The sequence below is a fragment of the Idiotropiscis lumnitzeri genome, chromosome 1 (genome assembly GCF_059441095.1).
Source record: "Idiotropiscis lumnitzeri isolate Australia: NSW breed Sydney's pygmy pipehorse chromosome 1, RoL_Ilum_1.0, whole genome shotgun sequence".
Lineage (NCBI taxonomy): Eukaryota > Metazoa > Chordata > Actinopteri > Syngnathiformes > Syngnathidae > Idiotropiscis > Idiotropiscis lumnitzeri.
In genome coordinates this window covers 5,265,278-5,292,509 of record NC_142391.1, presented here as the reverse complement: position 1 = coordinate 5,292,509, position 27,232 = coordinate 5,265,278, and the positions used below count along the sequence as shown (strand labels likewise).

At 42.9% G+C, this 27,232-nt stretch overlaps 1 protein-coding gene across 1 annotated transcript; it reads right to left on the bottom strand.

Moving 5' to 3' along the window:
- Positions 1–201: 201 nt before the first annotated feature.
- zfyve26 (zinc finger, FYVE domain containing 26) lies at positions 202–27,045 on the bottom strand. The gene is made up of 41 exons (XM_088312436.1): positions 26,929–27,045; positions 25,636–25,923; positions 25,482–25,557; positions 24,025–24,111; positions 23,815–23,943; positions 22,412–22,745; positions 22,211–22,335; positions 21,129–21,293; positions 20,915–21,003; positions 20,399–20,547; positions 20,125–20,322; positions 18,835–19,338; positions 18,400–18,521; positions 18,080–18,326; positions 16,789–17,052; positions 16,374–16,472; positions 16,109–16,282; positions 15,183–15,422; positions 15,009–15,114; positions 13,296–14,113; positions 12,847–13,049; positions 12,672–12,776; positions 12,477–12,599; positions 11,569–11,986; positions 10,631–10,732; positions 10,363–10,550; positions 9,368–9,504; positions 9,165–9,193; positions 8,887–9,023; positions 8,547–8,767; positions 7,122–7,269; positions 6,042–6,251; positions 5,608–5,802; positions 4,676–4,873; positions 4,393–4,473; positions 4,194–4,324; positions 3,510–3,645; positions 3,206–3,265; positions 2,393–2,575; positions 2,262–2,312; positions 202–1,222 (listed from the first exon to the last, which is right to left on the bottom strand). The coding sequence occupies exons 2-41, from the start codon at positions 25,839–25,841 to the stop codon at positions 995–997; spliced, it is 7,416 nt and encodes a 2,471-aa protein (XP_088168562.1). The 5' UTR covers positions 25,842–25,923; positions 26,929–27,045; the 3' UTR covers positions 202–994.
- Positions 27,046–27,232: the final 187 nt, after the last annotated feature.

Genomic DNA, 27,232 nt, shown 5'->3' with positions numbered 1-27,232 from the left:
GAGAGGGTCCACACGTTTAAGTTTCTGGGAGTACAGATCTCCAATGACCTCTCCTGGACTCACAACACCACAGCAGTGGTGAAGAAGGTCCACCAGCGTCTGCACTTCCTGAGAGTCCTCAGGAAATTCAACCTGGACAGGAAGCTGCTGCTGGCCTTCTACCACTCGTCCATCGAGAGCCTGTTGACGTACTGTGTCTCCACCTGGTACAGCGGCTGCACTGAGGCGGACAGAGTGAGGCTCCAGAGGACGGTCCAAACAGCGCAAAGGATTATTGGCTGCCCTCTCCCCTCACTGTCGGACATCTACACCGCCCGGTGCCTCAGAAGGGCTCTCAACATCGTCAAAGACAATACCCACCCAAACTCACACCTGTTCGACCTGATGCCCTCTGGCAGGCGCTACAGGTGCATCAAATCAAGGACCAATAGACTGAGAAACAGTTTCTTTCCAAGAGCCATCTCCATTCTGAACTCTCACACACACGCGACCACCCTTACCTTGCAGAACAGCAACGTGATGTGTTTTTATATATCCTATCCAGTATTATTTTCCATTGCACTCACTATTCTCTTATTTATCTAATTTAAATATCGATCTGAATTATTGTTGTATTGCACTGGAGAGGGGAGCTCTCGAATCTCGTTGCACACTTGAGTACAATGACAATAAAGGGATTTCTGATTCTGATTCCTAAGAGTGCGACCGAGTGACTTTTAGAAAGTCTTCACACTGCATTTCCTGTAGGTGTCCCAATACTTGTGTCCATACACCGTATTTGTCAAGAATTCTTTAAGGCAAGTCGAGATGTTTTTTTTTTCCCTTTTCAATTGAGGTAGAGATCGATTTTGTGTCACAAGAGTGACTCAAGTGCACTGCGAAACGCAGCGATGTTACGCAACAGTCCTCACACAATTGGGTAGAACTTTTTTTTTTTTTTATAATTAATACAGTCGGTACTCTTCAATCAGGTGTCTGTGTTGGACGTTTTCCGTTACCTGGCCTGGTTGTTGGGTCGTCCCGATCCCGCTCGCTGTTTGCCGTTGCCTTGGTGGTGGTGCTCCTGCAGCCACTGGCGGCAGATGTTCTGCATCACCGAGTCATGCGTCCCCTCCGCCGCCAGCAGGACCTTTTGCACCAGCGGGCCGGCCCTGCTCGCCTCCATTTTGACGGCCAGCAGGTAGGCCGGACGCAGCTTGTTGCATAGCAGGTAGGCTTTGATCTGAGGAGGATGACAGCTACTTTTACGACAACAGTTATTTTCTTTTTAAATCGTATCATACATGAAAATGCTCTCTGTGCCTGTCGAGCGCATGCGAGCTGAGGCTGAATTCCTAAAATATATGCGAGCCAATCAGAAGCCAGGAGAAAGTAACAGATGGACAATTAACAACAAATGTTGGTTAAAAAAAAACAATCGAAGGAAGGTAATGGCTTGCAATAAGAAGCATGTGAATATTGTGCGAAAAAAAAGATTTAAGATGATGAAAATATGTATTACAAGCAAGGCAAGACAACTTCATTTATATAACACATTTCATACACAAGGTATCTCAATGTGCTTCACACAACCAAAAGCACATCTAAAAGCATTAACAGAAAAACTGAAGATGTTTGCAAAGCAAAGAGAACAAAAGTAGTTTACCAAAAATTACTAAAAGAACGCCCGTTGACATTCAAGCACATTGAGAACCAAACGATTTAAGCACATTTAACTAATTTAATCCCAGAAATTTTTACTAAGGAACCCCTTCAATTCCAGCGTTTTTCTGGATTTTGACTAATTTTGCGAGGCCAACAGAATAATGTGTTCTAATGCTAATAAAAACACGGAGCTAGGACGCAAAAAAAAAAAAGAAAAAAAGAAAAGGCTAAGACGTATAAATACGTCTTTGGGAGGCGGGGACTACATTTTTGAAAACGTATATGTATGTCTTTTAAAAGCAAAGAAAAAAAAAAAAAGTAGCTTTCTGAAATTAAGAAAAGACCGCAGAGTGAAATTGATGGAATAAAACAAAAATACCTTCATCAAAGGAATGCAGAAAAAATGCTTCATTTTTAACCCATGGATTTAATAGTTTTTATACTTGGGGTTTACTTCATTTCATTGGCAATTCATTCTATTTGTGTGCGGCAAAACAGCTAAACGGCGCTTCTATTTTTTCATATTTGGTTTATAATCTGAGGTCATTTTTTAATTAAATTTCTGAATGAGTGTTTTATTACAAAATTTATATCTATATATATCTACAGTCCCTTACCTTTATTTCCGTGCTCTTGGATTCCAGAATGAGCCCTTCCACCTCTTTGGCCTGACACAAAGACAACCAAAACACAAATATCACAATGCCATCTTTTTCCTCCATCATCCTAATCCTAATCTGTGCTTTACGTCGGCTGCGCCTTTATCCGCCGCCTCCACGCAATTGAGGATCAGCGAGTCTCCGTCGCTCTTGGTGGCCGTGCCCGACTCGCTGACGCACTTGAGCAGCTGGTGCACCGCTCCAAACTTCCTGTGGCGGACCAGACGCTGTCCGGCGCGCACGTACACCGCCTGCGCCTCCAGCTGGAAGTCCTACACAAAAACACTTGTTTATTTGCATTTATGTTGCGGCACTTTAAGCAACAGATTAAAAACAAATGGTTCTGAAACAAGGTGCAGACAGACCAAGTTTATTATAAGAAAAACTAACAAATTTACTAAAACTGAAATGAAAAATTCCCGTTACTGTATAAAATAAAAATGAGTGCTTTTACAAAAAACATAAAACTATATTTTAGTTAAAAACAACTAAACTAAACAAAAAAAAAAACTTTAATTGTAGATATAACAGTCATTTGGGAATTGCAGCTTAATTTATTCGATAAAAAATTATGACCTATTTTGTTTATTTTAATTAATAAGTCGCATGAATTTATTTAAATAAGCCACATATATAAACCAATACTGAAACTAAAACTCAACTAAAATGATGCATTTTTTAAAAAAATAAAATAAAAATAAATACCTAATTTAAAAAAATAGTAAAGCTGCTCTGAAAAAGTCAAACGTTAAAAAAGAAATAACGAATGAAAAAAAACAAAACTATAATAAACCTGAGACAGAAAATATAAAGGTTATCACACACAGGTCGGGGCTGGATATATATTGTAGAGCTTCAAAAAAAATACAAATTGAAAAAAAAATTAACATTCTGGAGCTCACCTGTATGACTCGGTATGCAATGCCAAAACCTTCCTCTACATTTTTACCCCCGAGCATCACCTGCAAACACACAAACGACAACGCTTAAAAACCCCCACAAAAGACCAACAAGGTGTAACATTGGTTTGGAGAAAAAAAAAGAAAAGAAAAATAAATATAAAATCAGAAAATGGCTTCATGTGGAAAAAGAATCAAGTTTATTTTACTCAACTTCATTGATCGTGCACTTTAAAAAAAAAAAACTGCAGCAGCATAGCAAAAAAAGTCGTGGTGTCCAGCACGCGAAAACATAATCGCATCTCACCTTGCAGGCCACCTCCACCTTCATCGGGCTCCCTCCGAACAAGGTGGGCGGGGGTCCGGACCCGGCAGCAGGCGGCATCTCGCGACGGTGCAGGAAGCGGGTCACCTCCAGCTGCAGCTCGATGGTGTTCATGTGCCTGAAAACAAAAAAGAAAAATGTCACACTTATAGTGCATTATACACTTACATACAACTCAGTATTCATTTTTTTTTTTTTACAGAGGATATATAAGCATGCAAGGATGTTAGTTGAGATAATAGGGACACATTTTTCAAGATTGATGCTTTTCGTTAGCCTGTCTATGGCGTTTCCTATTAAGCATTAGCAAAAGCATTAAGATAGCGAACAAAAGGGCTCAGCTATGGAGTTCTTTAAAATATACAAAACGTCATTCTCTTTGCTTAACGGTTATTTTGACAGGAAACCTTAACTGTGAGTGTGAATAAACATCTTAAAGCGTCCTTTTTGAAGAACTGTTCACTATCTGCCAAACTGCTGCATGCAGTGAAGCGACTTGAGTGCACTGCTACCATGCAGGATTGGTATCGAAAGTTTTTCAATCAGAATCACGTTTATCGGCCAAGGATGTAAAAATACGGGGGCTTACGCGTGGTTTTCCGCCATTCACGGCATTGCTTGGTTGACGGGGGAATTACTGCTCTAGTGGAGCGCGTTCAGACAGACCTGGAGACGTCGCTTGATGACATCATCTTCCTGAAGGGGGCCCCTTGCGACGACTTGCGCCTGACACCTCCGCGACACTGCTGCTCCTGCAGGTACGTCCTCAGGTGCTCTTTGGCTTGCACCAACCAGCGCTGACACACACGCGCAATTAATTGTAACTTTTTTTTTTCTGAGTGTGAGTGTGTGTGTGTGTGCGTACCTGCTGATCACCAAGCTGCTGGTACGAAGTGGCTCCATGAGTGAAGAAGCGGATGCAGGTCATGGCTGCACGAACGTGATCCTGTCGGTGGAAACGCTACATTATGTTATCGAAAGAAACGTCACCTAGTCGTTCGAATAAACAGAGCTGGGCACTTGACCCTTTTTTGAGGGTCAGTCCCCCGCCCTGCGGCTGCGATCGGTGTAGCCTTCCGATGGCCTGACACGGCTTTAACGCAGTTATGGGCTTTCCCCAACGAAACACACAACAGTGAGGAGCGCACCATCATGAACTGCTGAATCTGGTAGAGCGTGTGGAAGTAGCCGCGCCGCTGCAGCCACTGGCAGGTAGCGATGAGGTAGCGGCTGCTTGCCTCCAGGCCCGGGTCTAGCTTCTCCAGGACGTCCTGCAGCATCCCCAGATGCCCTCGCTCCAGGGCCGGCTGCAGCACGCCCTCCAGGAACACCTCCTCCGGGGCATCCTGAGGTCGAGGAGAGGAATCCAGTGAATATGATCAATCCAGGCCCGCATGTGTCGAGATGGGGTATTGGATTATGGTTTTAAGATGAGGTCTGGGTTGAGAATTAGGGATTCAAGTGGTTTTAGACAAGGGTTTCAAACAAAGGTTGCGGTTCCTAATCAAGGTTGAAGATTGAGTTCGAGTTTCAGGTCTAAATTTTGGGGGTTTCAAGTACATGCTTGGATTAGGGTTTCAATGAGGGTAAGGTTTTGAGTTTCAAACAAAGGTTGGCGTTTCAAATTAGGAATTGAAAACTGGGTTACGTTCAAGTCTGGGGTAGGGATTAAAAAAAGATAAGTGTTTCAAGTTAGGGCTTCAAGTTAAGATTCAGGTTGCTAATTAGGGTTTCAAGACAATTTAGAGTTTCAAATTTGGGTTTGGTGCTTGGGTTAGGGTTTCAAGTCTGGGATAGGGTTTCAAGAAAATGTTAGCATTTGGGGTTGAGGCCTGGGTTAGGGTTTCAAGTTAAAGTTGGGGTTAATGCTAAGGATAGGGCTTCAAACCGAGGCTGCGGTTTCAAATTAGGTGTTGAAGCCTGCGCAGGGCGATCTTTTCCAGTTAGGGTTTGAAATTGCGACATCAAGCAAAGGCGCATGTTTCACATTAAGGTGAAAGCCAAGATTAGGTTTTCAAATTGGGGCTTGACGCCAAGGTTCGGTTTTAATTGAGGGTGACACAACAAAATGGGAGCTGGCCTTGTTGAGGAGGTACAAGATCGCCTCCGCCATGGCGTCGTGGCGCATGTGGAAGCTGACCAGCGCCAGGTGAGTGGCGTACGCGTTCAGATAGTAGAGGCATTCCTGGTGGAGGATGCGCTTCGGGCACTCCTGCCGCTCGCTGAGGGCCTCCTCCAACTCATGCAGCGACGCCAAGATGTCCTCGCTCAGAGACTTCGGGGGAACATGAAGACAGAGTCAAAATTAAAACCTGACAAACAACCAGTTAGATAAGTCACATGATGCTTGTTGCTAGGCAGACTTCATAGGGACTGTGGCAGCGCTATCAAGTTTTACCTGGGGTAGAAAATGAATATTGGCGCACCGAACACTCAAATAATTAATGAGATTTAATTAGACGGAGTCGTCTGGCCGAGTCGTGAGTCTCACAACAAACAAAGAGAAGCATGTACCGTGGTGGTGACGGGCCTGACGGTGGTTTCCAGGTGCTTGACAATCTTTTGCAGCAGCGTGGGGCCCAGGTTCATCTGGTTGCGGTCCACGGGGGGCTTCAGGCAGCGAGCAAACTTCTCCCGTGCCGCCGTCAGGCTGCCGGCCTTCAACGATGCCATGGCCCACGCTTGCCACACGGCGCCGGGGTCCAGGCCGCTTTTGGTGGACACCTTTTATAACATCCCACAATATAATGGCACATTGACAGTTTTTTCGTTATTGTCTTTTTTTCAAACAAAGGGGTCCAAAGAAAGTGAGTGAAGAGAAGAAGAATTAAAGACAGACAGCAGGGGTGTCAAACTCATTTTTGTGGATGGGCCACGACGTAGTTCTGGTTTGCCTCAGAGGGCCGTTACGACTGTGAACCCATATAAATGTACGATCACCTTACATTATCACACAACAAATTGATGGAAAGCCATTTATTTTAAAAATGGAGGATAGGTGACAAATAAATGGCAATATCTCATATCTCGATGTTAAAAGTGAAGAAAATGTGCTAGAAACGGGATGTTGACGCACGTAATTTGCCCTTCGCAGGCCACATAAAATGAGGTCACGGGCCAGATCTGGCCCCCGGGCCTTGAGTTTGACACCTGTGCAAAAACTGAGAACTCTGCATTACGGAATTGAAGAGATAGCATTAAAAAGTTTTTCTAAAATAACCTTGAACATCTCACTTCAGATCAGTGATTATCTGGCTCATTATGGGGCCCATCACTAGCGCGTGCAGCTAGCTAGCTAGCTAGCTTTGCGCACACCCAAAAATGCATCTTTCCCGGCTGCCGCAATTTACAGAACACCTCGGTGTCATTACTGAAATCCTCAAGTGCAGAGGTGACACCAAGGCCCCAGCGCCCATCCGCCAGCTGAGAGGACTCCTCGTTAGCTTGAAAGCTAGCTAGTGGCTAGCACCTCTTGTCGCGGTGCGGAAAGCCCCGTGACAACTCAATGAGATATAGTCCAGCGTCTGGAGGTTTTCAGCTATTGTATGTTTTTATACCGTATATTATAGTACAGTACAGTGGAACACCTCTCACCTCCACTGCTAGCTGGTAATATTCCGCTTCCAAGAGCTGGTTTCGGAGCCGCGTGACAGCGATAGTCTCTAGGATGTCGTCCAGGGAGGGAATGTGTTTGTAATTGGCCGCCACCAGGATCTTCAGCACATCCACTTTGCTGATGTAGCTGTGGAATGACCAACAGGCGACGTGACTAAAAACGTTGATTTCCGGCATGACTTGAGCATTTGTCACCCTTAAAATCAACAATGTTAACCGAGCTGTGTCCAGATTTTGACAATGTGTGGACAGACATAAAGCATGGGATTAAAAAAAAAATGTGTTGACTATATATCAGTACTTCTCAAATAGTGGGGCGCTTGCAATGCTGAGGGGGGTGCGTGTGACCCTGAGGAACATGCTTTTGTTCCCGCCGTACGACAATAAAGTGTAATTGCACCTCCACTCCACTAGTTGGCGGTGGCTCTCTCCTTGCCCATTGGGTGCAGCGAGTATTAACGCTACGGGGTAGGTTTGTTTTGCAACAAAAATGTTATTATTTATGGTTGCGCAAAGAGTGGGGTGGCGGGTGGGGGCGCAAATTGTTTTCTTCTTGCTAGGGGGGATGCCTAACAGAAAATAATTGAGACGCACTGCTACATATGAACGTATATGGGATTTCCGTCGGATAACAGCACAACAAAAATGACTTTTTACTTTTGCACTCACGGAGATTTAAGAGACTGCACCTTTTTTTCCTTTTAATTAAATAAAGAAATTGAATTAGTACTTCAAACAGGACAGTGGTTTTGAAAAATAATCAAATTTAAACTTTTTTGATAATATTGCGATTTAATACGTGATTTTTGTTTTAAGGTCCTCTTCCAATGTATTTTTTAACAAGCAAAAGCAATTAATTCATCTGTATTCTGCATTACAATAAACAAAGTTACATTTACATGAAAACTTTTCATCTAATACAGGCTTGGGCAAACTACGGCCACATGCGGCCCGTTAAACGTTTTAATCCGGCCCGTCGAACTTGAAAAAAATTAAATGAATCAACCTTGTTGATGTTTTATTTTCTAAATAATCAAGCGTGTCAAAGACATTTTTGTTGTAATGCTTTTGGTCACTTTTATTTAAAATTAAATGTTTTTTTTTCGCGGACGAGGTGAGGTTACCAAAACACTCTATTCATCTGCTCCTGGTCCGGCCCCTCCGTCAAATTTTAAAACCCATTGTGGCCCACCAATTAAAAAGTTTGCCCACCCCTGGTCTAATAGGTCAGGCTTATGCTAAAATGAATCCTGAATGAATACAAAAGACAGTTTATCACCTTCAATTAGAGTTGTAAAGTTACTAAACCATTCGACTTGCATTTTTTATTTTTATTCATTTTCCAGCCCCTGGTGAAACCGGTTCCACATCCAAACAGGAAGCAATCCAACTTGAAAGCCTCACCTGTCACACAAGGCGAGGTCCTGGTTGCGTCCCACTTTGACGAACATGAGCTTGGCGCTAAAAAGCAGCTGGCGCATGATGTCGGTCAGCAGGCAGGCGTCCACCTCCGGGTTGGTCAGCTTGCGGGAGAGTGAGCGACAGTGTTCGATCAGCTGGTGGCCGCACGCCGTTTGGTCGCCGTGCAGGGACAAGATGGCCACGCACAGGTGGGCACTGGGCGCCTTGGTAAATAAAAACACAGTTATTGGAGCGACCACACTTTCATAGTAAAACTCAAGAATTTAAAAAACTGTTTCAGACTAACTTCACAATTAAACACAAGAGTCATTTGGAGGCAAACCTGCTCGTAGTAGAACTCGTCACGCAACTGCTGGTTTTCCACGGGATCCGTGGTGAGCCTGATCTGTCTGGGGGCAATCTCAGGCAGGTGCAACATGCCGTCGAGGGCGTCCTCCGTCAAGGAGGGGCTCCCCGCCGCTGCGCACAAAAGGGAGCACAACTCAGGAGAAAACTTGCCGGTGTGCCGAAAGCGGCTTTTTTTTTTTTTTTTTTCCCCACATTCAGTGCAATTATGAGCTTCTGATGACAAAATAAGAAAACTTAGCAACTTAGATTTACCTTCACTTGGTTCCAGTTCGTCATCAGAACTGAAGAGAAACGAAGAAATGAAGTTTGACTAAATGTAAAAATACGAATATTATATTTACAGTCACAAAGTAAGATTTTTTTCTGTATGAAATTCATTTCATTGCATTCACATTTTACTTGAACATACAATTTAAAACCTGGTCATATTTCTGCGAGCATCATCTTATACTCACTCGGGGTGAAAGTATGCGTAACACTGGTCACACACTCGGACGTCCTCACCGGGACATCCCTCTACGGCCATCTTGCGCTCAGAACAAGCTTGACACACCAGGCGTCCGCAACGCCGACAGTGATGTCGCCGATTGAACTGAGGACACAAAATAAAATGCCATAAACGTCTTTTATCAGGTATTCCTCAAACATTTTTAAACCACACAAGATAAATCACAATAACTGGCTTTGTGAGAGCGGTACCCCAACCTTGTCGGGAAGTTGAAAGTTAGTGCATGGCTTAAAAAGGTTGATGAAGAGAAGTCCTAGAGCAGGCGTGAGCAAACTACGGCCCGGGGGCCACATGCGGCCCGTTAAACGTTTTATTCCGGCCCGCCAAACTTGGAAAAATAATAAATGAATAAACCATGTTAATGTTTTATTTGCTAAATACTGTGGCGTGTCAAACACAGATATTTTGTTTAATGCTTTTGTTCAATTTCATTTAGAATTAAATTTTTTTTTTCTCCGATGGGGTGAGGTGACCTAAATACTCCATCCATCTGCTCCTGGTCCGGCCCCTCTGGCAAATTTTAGAACACATTGTGGCCCACCAATCAAAAAGTTTGCCCACTCCTGTCCTAGAGGTTTATGTAAACACTTGTACCTGTTCTGCACCAAAATGCCCTTCTCTGTCGGGAGGTTAAAATGGAACCGCTTTTCTTAACGTCCGGATGCGGCAATGAACTCCGGTGAAGAAAGAAATGCGCTGTGTTGTGTTTAAAAGATAATGATAAACTGACTTTCATATTAATTCATGGTTCATTTGCCTTTAAATCCAAGAAGCCCAAAACATTTATGTATAATAAGTCAGATTTTTTAATTTATTGCATGTTTATTAAAAAACACATTGGAAGAAGACTTTGGAAAAATAATTGCCAATTAAATATTCTATTTATTTTTTTTTAATTAGTAAATACATCATTTATTAAAACCGTTTAGCACTATCGCTCACCATGGTAAACCTCTCCCTCCGGCACACCATGCACACATGCTGCTTGGTGTCAGGCACCCAGTCCTTCCGGTCCGGGGGCTGTTCCGGCGGCTGGAATTTGGCAGGCGAGGACCGCTTCCTCCCCACCGAGCCTCGGTCCCGTTCTCTGTCGCCGCTGTGAGTCGAGGGGGTGTGCGTGGGCGTGCTGCCTATTCGGAAGAAGATAATCTATTTTCAGGCCAGTCATGGAGAATGTCACATAATATTCGAAGTAGAAGCACAAACGTACTCGCGGAGGAAGGCGTTGAAGAGTCGAGACGACCGGATGATAAGGTGCTGCTCTCCTGAGCGGGACACTGCATCAGGGCGTCCTGCAGGCTGATGACAGAGTCTGGGAAAAACAAGGCATTGTCATAAAACTGGCTTTTGGGCTGAATTTTCAATTTGGACTTGGCTTTTTGAGACACATTTAAGGGTTTACATATGATAGCAGTGATAGACCGATTATCGGCCGGGCCGATTATTGAAGCCGATATTTGGCATTTTGCCGATAATCGGCATCGGCCATTTGAACTCATTCAGTAACAGCCAAGTAAGAACATTTTTTGATCGTTGACGTCTTTAGCCGGCAATGGCAGTAAATGAGTTAATAACTTTCAAGGCCGATAAATTAAAAGCTGGTTTGGCTCGCTGCAGCACGTTTGTCTCTCTCTCTCTGCTGTGCTGGTCGCTCCGCCTGCAGAAGCAGATAGGCCCGCCCACAGCACCATCTGATTGGTTCCTTGTGCAGTGGGTAGCAGCCAATCAGCTGTAAGCTGCCTGTTTGCTTTTTCACCTCGACTCGCACGTACTACAACAGACTGTCGAAATTTTAATTAAGCTGTCTACTACAACTAACATATACTATGCCGTGTAAACTTTAAATCTATGTTTGTATGTGCTTAATGGCATTCAAACTAAGTCACGTTTTGGAGTTTTTATTTTTTTTTAAATTTTGACACCATTTCCCTTTTTTCAACCAATTAATATCGGCTTGAAATATCGGTTATCGGCCTCCATGATTACAAATAATCGGTATCTGTATCAGCCCAGAAAAAAGCATAGCGGTCTATGACTATATGATGGACAAGACCAATTTCATGGTGTTAACTTTTTTTATTTAATTAATTAATTTATTTTTTAAGTTTTTAAAGACGCCACACAACTTTTGACCAAACCATCACTAACCGGATCTCGACCTCTCTCGAGGGGCACATGTGAAGTCCAAGGCCTTGCGGCCGTACTCGGCCAGAAGCCTGTCGACGGCGTCCGCCCCGAAGCACGCCTCCTGGCCGGCCAGCAGGTTCCTCAGCGTGCGTACCGTCGCATCGGCCCAGTCCACCTTCAGGTTCATGAGCATCTGCTCCAGCATCAGCAGGGGCTCCGACAGCAGGGGGAAGTATTCCTGGCGGGCAGGCGGCGGCAGAGCCAACAACACCTTGGAGCCCAAATTGAGGGTGTGGATGTGGCGACGGCGCGCCGGGGACACCTGCCTCTGGAAGTGCAGCGTCATGTAGTCGGCCAAAAAGTGGCAGGCGGCCAAGCCGGGGCGGCGGTCCAGAGCGCGCTCGCACACGTCCAGGCCGCACGGCAGACCCTCAAGAAGCTGATCAAGGAATCAAGAGAAAAACACTAATGCCATTGTTGTCTCTTCTGTCTGTCCCGCAAACAAAGTACAGTAAAATGCTGTGAGTATTTCCTTATACATGAAATAGTTCTAGGTACGTCGTCAGGTTAATGGTAGCACTCAATGAACTTTATTGGTTTGTTAACATAAATTAGCACAAGACATCACGGGAAGGGTTTGCTGTCAAATAGAAATTCACACACAAACGTCTGAATTATTTCCTATTACGCCCCCCGACCAAGAAGAAAACAATTTGTGCCCCACTCTTTGCCGCAACTATAAATAATAGCATTTTTGTCGCAAAACAAACCTACAGCGTAGAGTTAATACTTGCTGCGCGCAATGGGCAATGAGAGCGCCACTGCCAACTACTGGAGTGGATGTGCAATTACACTTTATTGTAAAACTCTGTATACTCTCAAATCAACCCCCAATTCTTGTTCGTGCCCTCCACGCGCAGAACGAGTACCTGGAAGGCTTCGTCTGTTTGTTCTTTGTCCAGCAGATACAGCAGATGCTCCGTCTGCAGCCTCAGTCCTGCCTGCTCACTCACGGGATAAAACTCGGCCCACTCGGCACACAGCGAAAACTCCTGCAGAAAACGTTTTTTTTTTGTTTTTTTTAACGGATTTTTTTGTGTTCATCAAAAGTGAGTGGCACACACCTTGGCCTCCAGCATCCGGGCTAGCATGGATTCAGCGCTAGCCTTTGACTCAGCCCTCAGTTCCTGCCAGGTAACCCACGGCAACGGCGGCTGTAAGGCTAACATCTGTCACCAGAAAAAGAAGTTGTTGATGAGCCACATTTTTTCTTCATACGGCCATTTTGTCCAACATTACCCGGGCATAGATATCCAGCTCTTTCTTTTTTCGTAGTAGGTCAGCTCTGAGCGAGGCCTCCATATCATCGTCATTATCTAGGCAAAAGCTCAGAAGCTCCGTGCAGGCCGAGAGGGGCCAGCGCTCCATGGCCCGCAGAGCTACGCGGGCGCGCAGGTTGGCGTCCTGCACCCGGAACATGTGGCTGACACCTTCTTCGCCGCCTTCAAGGGATAAAAAGCGACATGTCACGGAATAAACATTTTCATCAGCAGAAAAACAAGAAACTGTAAAACAACTTTTGTCTACAGTCTGGCCTCATCTCATCAAAGTACATCCTCTCGTTACTTTACAGGAAGCAAAGTATCGTCCACTAAATCATTGTGGTTGTTTTTGGTATACTTCTTGACATAAAAAAATATTATGTAGATATAATTCATGTTAAAGCGAGTGTGTATGCCTGTCCTCACCCTCTAAGGCAGCCCAGGCAAGCAGTCGGTCCCTCAACGCCCCCTGTTGGTCAAAGTCAGGCCCGTAAAGCTCCAGCAGCCGTAGCGCTCGGTCCACATTCTTGGAGGCCAGAGCCTGCTGGAAGGCGTCGGCGGCGAGCCCCTGGGCCGCTTCCTCCCGAGTCCCGGCCAGCAGGAGCCCAACCAGGGGCTTTCCGCACACCCGTGCGCCGAGGCCCTCGTCGTCAGAAAAGGAGGGGCCCAGTACGGGTTCAGCCATGGCGCACAGGTACCCCCGCAGCACGGGGAAAGCCTGGAGGAGAGTGTCGGCCTCACGGGAAATCTGTTCGCCATCTAGCAGCGCCTCCTTGCGGCCACTGCGGAAGTATCCGGACCAGCCCGTGGGCTGAGAGCGGGCGCCCTCGCCTTTGGATGCACTCAGACACACCAGAGCTGCCACCAAGGATGAGCGAGATTTGAGGAACGCCAAGGCAGATGGCGTGAGTAGAAATGATGGGGCGGAGGTGGGTGGAGAAGCGGCGAGGTTGAAGGATGAAGTGGAGCCGGTGGTGGAGTTGTCCTCCGAAGATATGGACTCGGAGCTGGCGTCGGACGGAAGCTCTGCCATGGCGAGCGTGGACGCGTGCGCCCCGGCGTGGCGTTGGAGCAACAAAGTCAAGGCGGACACACTGAAAACACCATCGTCTTTTCCAGCCTGAATGGAATCACGGTCCTGGTCTGGGAACGTTGTCCCCACGTGCAGAACCTTGCAGCATCGCTGGATGATCACCTTCTGGATGCTGAGACCAAGTCCTGCCTCCCGCAGCAGCGACAGCAGCCTGGACAAGCACGAAGGATTACGTTACAGTTCCAGTCGAAAGATTGGAAGCACCTTTCAACTTAAATGGGCTCAAACAGATGAAGATGTCAAGAAATTCAAGCTATTAACTCTCGATAATGCACACCTGTGAATTGAAAGTCATTCTAGGTTGTAAAAGCATCATCCACATCATAGGATTGACTCAGAAAATATCAAGTTGTCCAAAGTGATAATTCCATCAATATTTCTACATTTTGTCGAGTTTTAATCAACAAATCAAGATTTTATTTTTTTAAAATTTATTTTCTAAATAATGAAAAGCAAAACAATTCATTATTTTGTTTAGATGGTGTTTCCAAACATTTGACTGGTACTGTATTCTATGCAAGTCATTCAGAAAAGTAAAACTTATGTAAAAATTATTTTAAAGACATTATTATAAAATATATGGAAAAATAACTTTTTTTTTTTCCAATCGGCAGTTCTGATTAAAAATGGAATTTTTCAAAACAAAATGTTTTTATAATGATAGAAAACTAATCAGTTTGAAAAGACTTAGAATTGAAATGAAGAGATAAAAACTATTTTTCATAAAAATTGAAATAAATGTCAAAAACTAACAAAAAATTTATTTAAGTTCACTTTCTTTATGATAACAGTAAATGACTGAAGATTTTTTTTTAAATAATACATATTTCATAAATAATACAAAATAATATCCATCATTCAAGACGGCAGTAGTCAGAGTACACCCTGAACTGGTTGCCAGTCCAGCGCAGGGCATTCATAATAATAATGATTAAAAAAAATAAAAATACAAATAATAAAATAACAAATAACATCAATAATAAAACAAAAATAGCAATAAATTCATAGTTATAAACTTAAGTCAAGCTTGCTAAAAGCGAGTTTACCTGTCAGGTGACACTTGTCGCTCAAACAGCAGGTAGGAGAGAAGCTGCGATGGAGCTTGAAGCAACACCAGCAACGGATTCCCCAACTTCAACTCACTTGTCTGGTCTGAGAGAGAAAAGAAGTAAGAACCCAACGATAACTTTTCCTTTGACCGCCTTCGATCGGCCGCAAACCTTCTGATCCGAGGCTGCGCGCCAGCACGGCCGCCAGCGTGTCGACGTAGTGCAAAAACGTGCGCACAAAGTCAGGCCTGGCCATGTCTCCGTTGGGCTCGAAGGGGCACAACTGGTCCAGGGAGCGGAGCAGCTGCTTCATGCTGCAGCGCACCGGGTGAGCGTCCAGCTCGGACGCCTTCAGGCTGGCCTGCTCCGACAGGAGCGCCACGAGGGAGCTTGATGATGCTGCGACGCCATCTAAAAAGACGTGGATCAAAATATGCTGCATGGTAAAAAATTGGATTCTTGAATTTTGGAACAAACTTTTAAAGGGCAAGTCTAGATAAAAATGTTCTATGCTGCCTCCCTCGTTTAATATTGCATTTTAGGGCGATTAATCAAGAAGCAAAATGCATCTTTTTTTTTTTTTGATCCATGTTACCACCTGCTATCGAACGAAAACGACATTAAAGTTGCTCATGGCTCAGGTAATGACCAATCACAACTCACCTGAATTTTGTCATGTGACATTCACAAACTGAGCCGTGATTGGTCGCCATAAGTGAAACTGATATTATGTGGAATTACCAGAAGGCGAGGTTAATATTTACCTTATTTGAAAAGTGCAGTTTTTTCGTTTGACCGTGTGTGATGTCATGTCAGTTTGTGTGAGCCTCATGTAAAGAGAGATTGTATGTGCTGTATAATTTAACTTGACTTAACTCGTGAGTGTGTCCATGTTGGATGGATGGCGTTGATGCTTTGTTGATTATTTTTAGTGCTGTTAGCGGCATAAATAATTAAATCCAAATGGATTTTCAGTCAGTGCTTTGCCGCCATCTTGTGGTACCGCCAGGCAATTACAACCCCTTTTGAGGGAGTCTATTAATAGCTGCTTTTCACTAAGCTTCATGATAAGTATAAGTATGATTTTGCGTACTGACCCGCTACATTGGTTGCAGAGCTGAGGACGTGCAGAGTGCTCTCTAAGCGTTGCATCAGAGCAAGTCGGGCGGAGATGCACTCCTCACTCAGCGTCGGGTGGCAACACAGCAGTACGTCCTGGATGCAGCAGCCAAACGGGCTAGCCAACACTTGCTCCTCCCCCGCGGAACCCTCTAGAAACACAAGCGACGGTCACTATCAGCAGCCAGGAAGTAGCGTTACAACACTTTGTCGACTCAGCCGCCATCTTGCCTGAACTCTTACTGGCTGTGGGGTGATTCAGAATCTTGCTGATCTGCTGTAAAACCAGAGGAAATCCACAGATGTTCTCGGGACGAGGATCTCGGGTGTCCACTCGCACACCTGTGGAAAGCAGATATCGCTAAATTCGCCGCCGTACTCCACCCACATCATTCTTGCAGGTCTACTCAGGATAGTCAAACCTGCCAAATTTTAGAATTGTATTTTTTTTTATTTATTTTTATTCTAAAGGGTACGACAGAGCCAAAATTGATCCTTAAAACTAGAATGGAAGCCTTTCAATGATTTTACAGGCATGGGTTCGTAAGAGTTTTTGGTGAGACTGCTCATGGTAGATCCATGTCAATTTCTTTAACATGGAGTGAAACTGACTGATTTTTTTTTTCTTAATCTAGAAGGCTCGACCAAACTGTCGTACCTCGAGCCTCCAGACTGCTGCTGAGGCGCCGCTCAGCCGTGTCCAGCAGCTGCCGCGATGTCTTCCAAAGCTGGCAGTGGCAGCACGCCAGGTCGAAGGCGGCCATGGCGGGCGGGCTGAGCTCGTCCAGCAGCGTGCTCACTAGTGCGGGCGACTCTGACGAGCACTGGCTGGTCCAGTAGCCCTCCTGCAGGGTCGGGAGAGGGTGGGACGGCGTGCTGAGGAGGCGATCGGCTATGTCGGAGATTGAGTAGAACGCCACGCCTGCAGGGGAAGCCAACACCAAATACGGCCTGAATGAACAATGTCAACGTGAGGTGAACAGCATCAATTTAAAAATGGTGCTTTGTTGCTACCTTGTGCAACCTGGAGTAAATTCTAAACCATTTTAAGTGACGTGGCAACTATTCGTGGCTTTTTAACATTTGCGTCAGTGCTCAGTCCCTACGAATACTGGAACCCAAACTAAAAATAACTCAAAGAAATCAAAGTAAAACAAACTATTTACCTAAGAATAACAAAAATATACTCTAATTAATTGAAACTACAGCAAGAAAATAGGTCGAATCTGCTCAGTTATTTATTTTTTTGATGGATAATTTATCGATATCATTTTAAATTGATATCAATCACCCAACTATCGCGATACATATCGATATTGAAATATCGTCAGAGCCCTAACTGTAAATTGCCAACTAAAATCAAACAAAATTTATACGAACAAAAACTAAGATAGATTAATTACCAAAGTTCAAACGAACTAAACTCTAGCTCACACTAACCAACACAAAAAACAAATTCTAGCGATAACTAGAAAACTAAACCAAACCAAATAAAATCAACCCAAATTAAAACTAACTCAAACAAAGTCTAACCAAAACAAACATTGACTGAAACTAACTCAAATTAAGTGAAACTAACAAAAATGCAGATCCTTAATAGGAAGATCAATTAAAACAAAGGGAATAACTAAAACTAAACTAAACTAGGAGGGACTACGCATTTATGAATTTCTATAACTTTTATCCTTGGTAGGGTTGCAAGTGTGCTGGAGGAAATCCCAGCTGACTTTGGGTGACCGGCGAGTAACACTGTGGAATGAATTAAAAAAAAAAAAAAATGTAATAAATAAATAAAAAATGAATAAAATTAAAAAAAAAAAAAAAAACACAAAAATCAAAACTGACTGAAACGATCTAGAAATAAGCCAATAGCAAACATGTACTCGTGAAGTTCAGGTTGCAAATCAAGCGTCATCTGACCACCTCTGAGGTAGGCTTAAGCGTCTCACCGGCAGCCGCAGCGCTTCCGATGGCCTGCAAGGTGGAGCGTCCGCTGCTGCCCAGCCGGCTGCGCGCCAACCCGGCCGCCGAGGAACCCGAACCAAGGCCCTCCGAGGACGAGGACGACGACGACATGGGCTGGCTTTCCATCTTCTGCTCCACTCGGCCCAGCTCCACCAGCACTTCCTCGTAGCGCTCCATAAAGGCCAGCTCGCCGCAGGAGGCCGACGCCTCCAGGTCGAAAACCAGAGATACCTGTGGGACATTCATGGAGGGGTTTAAGAAAGAAGCAGTTCAGGTGCTGTCAACAACTTGTTGCCATAGTAACCTGATGGGCCTCCATGAAGTTACCACGCCGGATGCAGGACATGAGCAGAGACTCCGGAGGAGACAACATGGCGGGGATTAGCCAGTTGTGGGGAACGCATACCGTGTCTGAACAATCTCCTCCTGAAAAAATAAAATAAAAATGAATGCAAAACAAGAACAAATAAAATAAAATAAACTAATAAAATAAATAAATATTAGCAAAAAAAAAAAAAGGAAAATTTGATTTTTCAAAATCCTTCCTATTCATGCAGTCATTGGGCTGTCTCTATGCAAATATAATGAGCGATAAAAATGTCCATAGTGAAGCATGAATGTACGCGGGATTAATGTTACTGGCACATATTTTGCAAAAAAAAAAAAAACACCGAATGAAAATGTCCCAAAAAGTTAATTGTGTACTTGGCTCCTGGAGATGAAAATGTTAGCCACTCACTGCTGCTGCTCTGATTGCTGGTGATGATCTGCAGCCTCCACTGCGCCTCGGCCGCACGTTTGGACAACCTCTGCAGGCGGGCGCCGAAGTTCCCGGCCGCCACGGAGCAGCCCACGCTCTCCGCCACCTCCGCCTCCCTATGGAGCGCTCGCCCCGTTTCCTGTCCCTCCTGCTGGCCCACGACACACATGCCCTCCAGGCCATCTTTGAGCAGCTTCAGAAAACCCTCCAAGGCCGCCACATCCGCCAGGAAGCCACTGCAGCCCCGGACCAGGTGGGCCAGATCCAAGTCAGAGGGACGGGCACTCGTGCCGTCCTCCTTGGTCTGAGTCTCGATCACATCTGATGAAGAGGACGCGGCGATCACATCTTTGGCAAAGTCAGCGCTGGAGAGGAAGAGCAGTGAGAAGATGTTCTCCAGCAGCTCCAGGCGGAACATGGCGGGCACAGCCTCCAAGTACAGTTGGCACTCAGACAGGTAGTGCTGGAACAGTGACTGGCAATCTAAAAAAGGGCGACAAGGACAAATTGAAGGCATGAAAATGCATTAATGATGCTGGGTGAAATATTCTTCCTCTCGAGTCCTGCAGGTGGCGTTTTTGTGAAATGGATGTCAACCATCACTATTTTTTTCCTTACAATACAATTGAACTTCATTTATTTAGCCCATTTCACAACAGCTGGAGCGCTGTAACAAAGCACTTTCCATTACGATTATTAAAATAGTCGTCAATTAATTTGATAATCGATTACTCAATTCATTTTGGAACTTCTATACCTAACCTACTACTAATCCATCCATCAATCTTCTGTACCGCTTCTCCTCACGAGGGTCACAGGGGGTGCGGGAGCCTATCCCAGCTGTCTTCGGGCAGTGGGCGGGGGACACCTTGAACTGGTTGGCAGCCAATCACGGGGCACACAAAGACAAACAACCATCCGCGCTCACACTCATACTTTGGGGCAATTTAGAGTGTTCAATCGGCCTGCCATGCATGTTTTTGGAATGTGGGAGGAAACCGGAGTACCCGTAGAAAACCCACGCAGGCACGGGGAGAACATGCAAACTCCACACAGAAAGGCCAGAGCCGGAATCGAACCCACGACCTCCGCACTGTGAGGCCACCATGCTAACCAGTCGTCCATCGTGCCGCCCTACGACTAATCGACCAATCAAATACCAAACCAAGCCTCACCCTCCAAATAACCAAGTAACCACCCGCCTATCTATTACTCAACCTCACCAACCACCCAACACAACCAACCAATTCAACTATTCACGGCGCAAACCTCCTGATGAAGTGCTGGCGAGGCTCGGGTCCGTCCCCTCCCAAGTCGCTCTTTGTCTCTTGGCTTGACACTGGCCGCATCCGGCGCTCTGGTGCGCGTTGACGCACAGAGCGTAGATGGCGTACTTCATGGCGCAGAAACCGCGGAACAGAATGACACTCCTCTGCACCGCAGGACACAAAATAGCCTCGCCGTGGCCTGCAGGACAAAAAGTGAAAACGGGGTAAGGCGGGAGACAAAATCCAGGTGACAGCGGGATAAAGGCGACGCTGACTTTGCGCAGGATTTGGCGTTTGTTGGAGCAGATCTAGAATGCGGCGCTCTTCAAAGTGAGCCAGCGGAGTCAATGAGTGCAGAATGTAGAGGGACGAGTGATTGTCCAGACTGTGCAGCTGCCCCAGCAACGCCTCAGAGGAAACACCTCTGCATCCAACAGTGGAAACACAAAGAGGCACAAGACAACACTGAGAGCAACAAAACGCTATATAAGCTATAATTGCCTAAGTCACTTTTGATGGCTTTCGAGAAAAAACTCAACCTGGTTATAACTCGATTCAACCTTTGCTGATTACTACGATCTGGATGACGGAGAATAAACACATACTAAAAAATTTATATATATTTTTTTAAAACATTGAAAGCAAGCCCATTGGTACTTTTTATTGATATCGTGACAATAAATTAAAAATGACTTAAGGCAAAATTATTTTATTAAGCCAGTGTTACATGAACGAAAGAAAAAACTGAGTAGCATAGAAATTATTTATTTATTCATATTTGAAATACTTACGGGTTGTTGTTTTTACACCACTCCAGTATTCCAAGTTGAGAGGACAAAAGATTGGCAAAGTCCTGCAGGACTGAGTCATTAGCTGAGCTCTATAAAAAAAATAAAAAATAATTAAAAAAAGGGATATTAATTTACACAATGTTTATAACTGTGCTTGAATTTTGCATTCATCACATTTGCATTTTTTTTTTTTAAAGCTGTATTTGTTTCCAACCTGCTGGTGATGGAGGACATCGAGCAGCATGCGAGCTGAGCTCAGACTACTACACTGCGTCCATCCCAGCAGCAGCAGCAGGCGACACAGAGGCTGGAACTCAGAGTTCAACAAGTCCCCGAGCTGGGAAAACTCCTTGTGTTTGATCAGGTCCAGCGCCGTCACCTACATCAACATGGGAAGGGAAAGAAAAAAGGTTTGAGGAATAATTTAATTCTGACATGATCACATGTATACGGCACAGTGGGATAGGACAAAATAGCATTTTAAGAACTTCTAATGGCAGTTTAATTATTGAGAGGCAAAGAAATGAACTCTCGCGCTTTACATAAACTATGAGTTGGTCTCATCCAAATAACCTATTTTGGAACAAAAAACACAGAAAACAAGTTTTTGGGGAAAAGTCACATTTTATGCAAAGTGACTTATTTAGTGATGCCTAAAACATCTGAACAGTCCTCTTCTTAAATAAAATACCAACAGAACTATGGCCAAATGTATTTAGTCGAATAAATGTACATCTGACACTTTTATCTTTTTACACTTTTAGTATTTGCACACTCTTTAGTAGTAGTAGTATTTAATAGTGTGTGCGTGCACGTCGTACCATGCATGTGGGTGTAAGTCGAATGTTTACAGTCTTCCACAATGTTTTGAGTCGGTGATCCCACCCAAGAGACCGAATTTTGCCATCTGCTGGCCAGTGTTTTTTTTTATTTTTATTTTTTTAACTTTCTTACTTAGTGATCAAACCACAGGAGACAAAGATTTTTCTCTGCCCATTCCCACAAAAAAAAAAAAAAAAAGTAGTTGACAGCATTTCCTCGTTAAGATTCCGTTCAACGAGTTATGGCTGTCATCATAACTGGCCATCTCAAACGGAGTTCAACCTAACAACACCTGGATTCCATCACATGACGCTCAAGTAATAATTATTTCGGTCCAAGCGCAAAAACAACAAACAAAGATTTTCAGCGATGAACAGAGAACAAGCCCCCCCCGAAAAAAATGACAATGCAAATTTGCAAACGCATGTTTCCCCCACTTGTAGATTTTCTCTATCAAGCTTTTGTATCACTTACCAAAACCTGCTCCAGGAAGTGCTTCCCGCTACTGAGGCACTCAAAGTAGATCATCTTCCACGCGGACGGACGATCGTCATGGCAACCCAGACTGAGGGCCAGCTTCTCAGACTCGGGGAGGTGCGCTTGAGAGGACCAACAACACAATTGTTAGTATAACAAAACTTTGGACACATGACTGATGAGTCGGCTTGGCGGCACCTTGAGTGTCAGGCGCGCTCCTCAGCAGACGATCCCGCTGCAGCCTCAGCGCCGCCGAGCAGTACGCCGAGACGAGCGCGTCGCACCGTGGCCGAAGCAACGAGCTCAGGACCCGCTCCTCCGTCAGGGGCCCGCCCCTGGACGCCCAGAGCGTCTCGCACAGCGCCCCCAACTGGCCGTTACCGCCATTTGGACTCCACGGCATCACAGCCAACACAGCGTAGATCTCCTCCACCCACTCGTGTTGCCGCTCGGGACTCGTCTCAGCGTTACCCAGTTTGGTCAGCAAGTGGTGGATGAAGACGTGCTGCAGGGAAGTGTGGTCCATGCTTGGCTAGAGGAAAAAAAAAAAAAAGAAAAAAAAAAAAGGAAAAAAAAATATAGATTTTTAAGACTATATTTATTATTATTTAAAAAAGTCACTTTTGTCTCATAAAAGGTTTCAACACCCACAAGATATATATATATTTTTAACGCATGTTATTTTTCCAGGTAAAAGTAATGTTTGTTTAAAAAAGCTCACGTATATTTTGTTAGGAAACCTGTAAAGTGTAGTCACAGATTTGTTTGGAAACACATTATATATGTTTGAAGATAATTTTTGAAAACATGCAAAGATTGAGAATTATGTCGTACTCAGTTGGGAGGATATAGCGCTAAATGTTTTTCACCATTTCAGTTAACCCTAATCATATCAAGTCACATTTTTTTTTTCAAGAGAAAAAAAGTCCAAATATGATAAGAAAATTATATGTGAATACTGAACAGTCACATTTTCAAGATAATGTATTTTTAACAAAAATGTTATGGAGATATATATTTTTTCTTTTATATAAAAAAAAAGGATATATTTTTAAGAAAAATATTTTTTTTTTCTCAAGAAACAAACTGACCCCAATATTATGAAACAATCTAATCTTCCATCCATCCATTATCTGATCTGATTATAATATTACATGACCAAAGTCCTATTTTTATTTTCATTACAAAAATAATTTTAATAGTACATTTAATAAAAAAAGAGCATTTTTTTTAGATATCTTTTTCACTCAGATTAAAAATAACAAAAAATATATTTTTAGGTACAAAGTCATACTCTCAAGAAAAAATAATATTTGGAGAATAAAACATCTAATCATGCATGTCTTTTTTTCCCCAATAATTTATTGTACTTTTGAAATACATTTTGAGTTACTGCTAGGAAGAAAGATCTACTTTGAGAAATATGCAATTTTTTCAAGAAAATAAGTAGTATATTTTAAGTTAAAACCCATATTAAAAAAATATTCCTTCTCTTACATGGAAAAAAAGTCCAAAATATAGGAGTAGTCTTTTTTCCAAGACAAAAGTTTGATTCTATGAATTCAAGATTTTTTTGGGTGGTTTTAGACACATTCTGTTACCTGCAAAAAATATGTGAGCGACTGCGCGAGTCGGGGCTTCTTCTTCTCCAGTAATGTATGCAGACAACGCTGCACGGCGGCATGCGTGGAACTTGGAACTTCAGTGCCTGCAAACGCCTCATGCACCTGCTACTGAAACATAGAAGATGAATTCACCAGCACTCCCAAAGACAATATAAAGGACTTTGTAAGGCAAAGTAAGAGTGTAACCTGGAGAAGATGCTCTTCGATGCCCTCGGAGCACAGATGTTCCAGCAGCAGCAAGAACTCTAAATCGCTTTTGACGCTGGGAGAGACCTGTCATGGAGGATTAAATAAAATTTGCAATTACGCAACATGACCGTCGTCAATTCAGTGAATTTTGCCGTGCTAAATTTAAAAAAGCATTTTTTTTCCAAAAATAATTTAGATTTTTTTTCCCCAAAGAAGTCAGATTTGTTATGACAAGCATTGGGATCTGTTATAGTATTTTTGTTTTATTTTTCAAGCTAAAGTGAACATAAAACAAAGTTTTTATTGTTTTCATTTTTTTTCAAGACAGGTTTCTTTGAGCATTTGAACAAGGGCTTGTCTTTTGAGTTGGATTTAAAAAAAAGAAAGACTTTTTTTTTTAAGTTGAACCACAGACTAGTTGAGCAAACAAATACCCTCTTTTTCAATACTTATTTCACAACTGTCATCGACTAACTTGTTTAGCGTTGAGGCCAAAACACACAGTATTGGGTTGAGGGCATTAAACAAAAGGTCATTCAAAAATCTTCAGAAATCCCGTTGAGAGTTCAGTCCTGCAACAAAGACCAAAGCAGCATGTCTGGACTTCCCTCACACACCCATCAGGCACAAAAAGCTGTATTTTTCTGGTGAATTATCAACAAAAAGATATTGACGTGTTTATTGATCTCAGGGGGAATAAATAAATAAATAAATAAATATTTCTTCAAAGAAAAAAATGTCATGTTTTTATGATTAAAGGTCTGATTTGATCTGAAATTTTACTTTCAAAAATAATTTAGATTTTCAAAGAAAAAAAATGTTCTGGGGGTTTAAGCAAAATTTAAGTCATAAATAATATTTTTTTTAGAAAAAGTTTAAAGATAACGCTTATTTGTTTGTCATTTTTTAAAAAGATTTTTTTTAATATGAATTTATTTTAGTCTGATTTCTTTAGGAAGTTATATTTTTCCAGAATTTTTTTAAATTGAAAATGTAAGATTTTTATGAGAAAAACTGTTTAAAAAAAAAAAAAAAAAGATTGAAAAAAAAAACAAATAATAATTAAAACAACTTTTGAGATGAAGTCACATGATTGAACGAAAGTCGTACTTTACATGCTTCCCCCCCATTTTTTTCTTGCAGTTGTAAATTTCGCCATCTTTGTTTTTTATGAGATTTTTATTTTTTTAAAGATTAAAAAAATAATAATAATCACTTTCTAAAAAAATATGTATTTTCTCGAGATAAAGTCTGCTTGTTACCGGTAAACACAAAGACAAGTTAAGCGTGTTTCAAATGATTAATTACTTCACAAAAGGCATTGATTATGTCGAGGCCACAACGCTCTCTATTAGCTAAGAATTCAATAAACAAACTAATTTAACTAAAGGTCATTCAAGAAGTATATAAAGTCCTCTCAGTGCATGCATCAGATGTTCCGTTCCGTTCGTTACCCGCTCTTCAGTGCGTTGCTCCAAAACCTGCAGCCAAAACCAAGCCAGCTTGTGTGGACTGCCTACAGACTCCCATCTAGAGACACGCCACGTTGTTTAATGAATCCCAAAGAACAGCATGGAAACATCAACACATCACACCACTTTGACTCACTTGAAATGATAAGGATGGCACACAGCCGCCTTGATAATCTCCCGAACTTGCTCCGAGATTCCCCCCGTGGAAGCGACCAGCTGCGGCACGCAGGCACTGGCCAGCTCCCACTCGCCGCACCTCAGGCACCGCTTGAAGTAGGCGAAGAGGTCCCTTAGCGAGGTTTCGGCCTCACAGCCGAAGGGGTGCGTGGCCGCTGGATCCATTGTGGATTGGGCAGGGCGCAAGAGAAGGTGAAGGAATGTCAGCTTTCCCTTAGGCCAAGTAGGACACTTGTGCCTTCTTGATCTGAAACAAACAATTTGACTGGAAGGGTGGTCTGCGTAGGAGGAAAATAAACCTTTCCAGATTAAAAAAAAAAAACTCATCGTGAATTTTTTTCAACTGTACATCTGTTCATTGAAGGCAGAATGTTTCAAGGTAGGAAAAAGTAAATCTTATAAAGTTGCGTTTTTTTAAAGAATGTTTTTGTTTCGCTTAAACGTTTTATAGCCAATACAATGTCATTTTTTCTCATCTTAGTTTTTTTTCTATTTAACAAAACAAGGCTTGTTTGTCCAAGATAAAAAAGTTGTCACTTCTTAACCATATATTTTTTAATCCAGCAGTAACCATTTTTCCCCTTTTGTGAGAAAAAGTCATACTTCAATGAGATAATTTAGTATTTTTTTCCGAGAAAGTCAGAGTAAAATCACATTATTTTTCATTTAGATGTAAAACACAAAACATTTGGTTATTTTTTTAAGGAAACAAAATATACTCTGAGGATAAAATAAAAACGTTTTTTAAAGCAATACTATTGGGAGAAATTAAATATTACTTTTCTTTAAATCATATTTTGGCATGCTAAAAATATGCCTTTCTGAGAAAAAGTAATCTCTTAATATAATTTTTTCAAAATATTTTTACCTGATATAAATAGCAGAGACTAAGTTTATAAGTAAGCTAAAAAAAAAGTCATCATGGCAATTCCTTAAAATTGTCATGGCTGATCCTTCATGCTACTACTTTCAGTTTGGGTGTACCTTAAGATGTATTTTGCAACTGAATATCAAACTTAGAACTGCATTTTTTTTAAAAAAACTTTCGTCGACTAAATCATTGTTCCATCCAAATGCATTGAGCGTTAACAGCGCTTCCCTGACAGATGCCCAAACGTCAAGTTAGCATTAGCATACGCATCAGCGTTGCCGACCAGTGAAAGTTGACGTAAACTCTCCAAACAAGGACGACAACAACAGACAAACCTAACAGCAAAATAAGAAGAGCGAGAATATTAACGAAATGACTTACTCATGTCTTTGTGTAGTTTTTACCGAATAATTCGGGGGAGCTTCTTTTCCGTAGCTCAGCTTTTATCGCCCGGTTGTGTTCAGCTACTTTTTGCCTCTCAGTGGACAGTCACGTGAGCAATCACCTGACTGTGCTACAACCAGCTGGTTGGTCAGAGGCAGGCTAAGGTGCTGCCTTCGCGTGCTATAGAAAATAGGGCAACTCCTTCGGAGTAGGTACGAAATAAATGTTTTTGTTTTTTTAGAACGGTTGATTTCAGTCCATATTCGATTTGATGTCTTTAAAATTTCTGTTAAATAATATT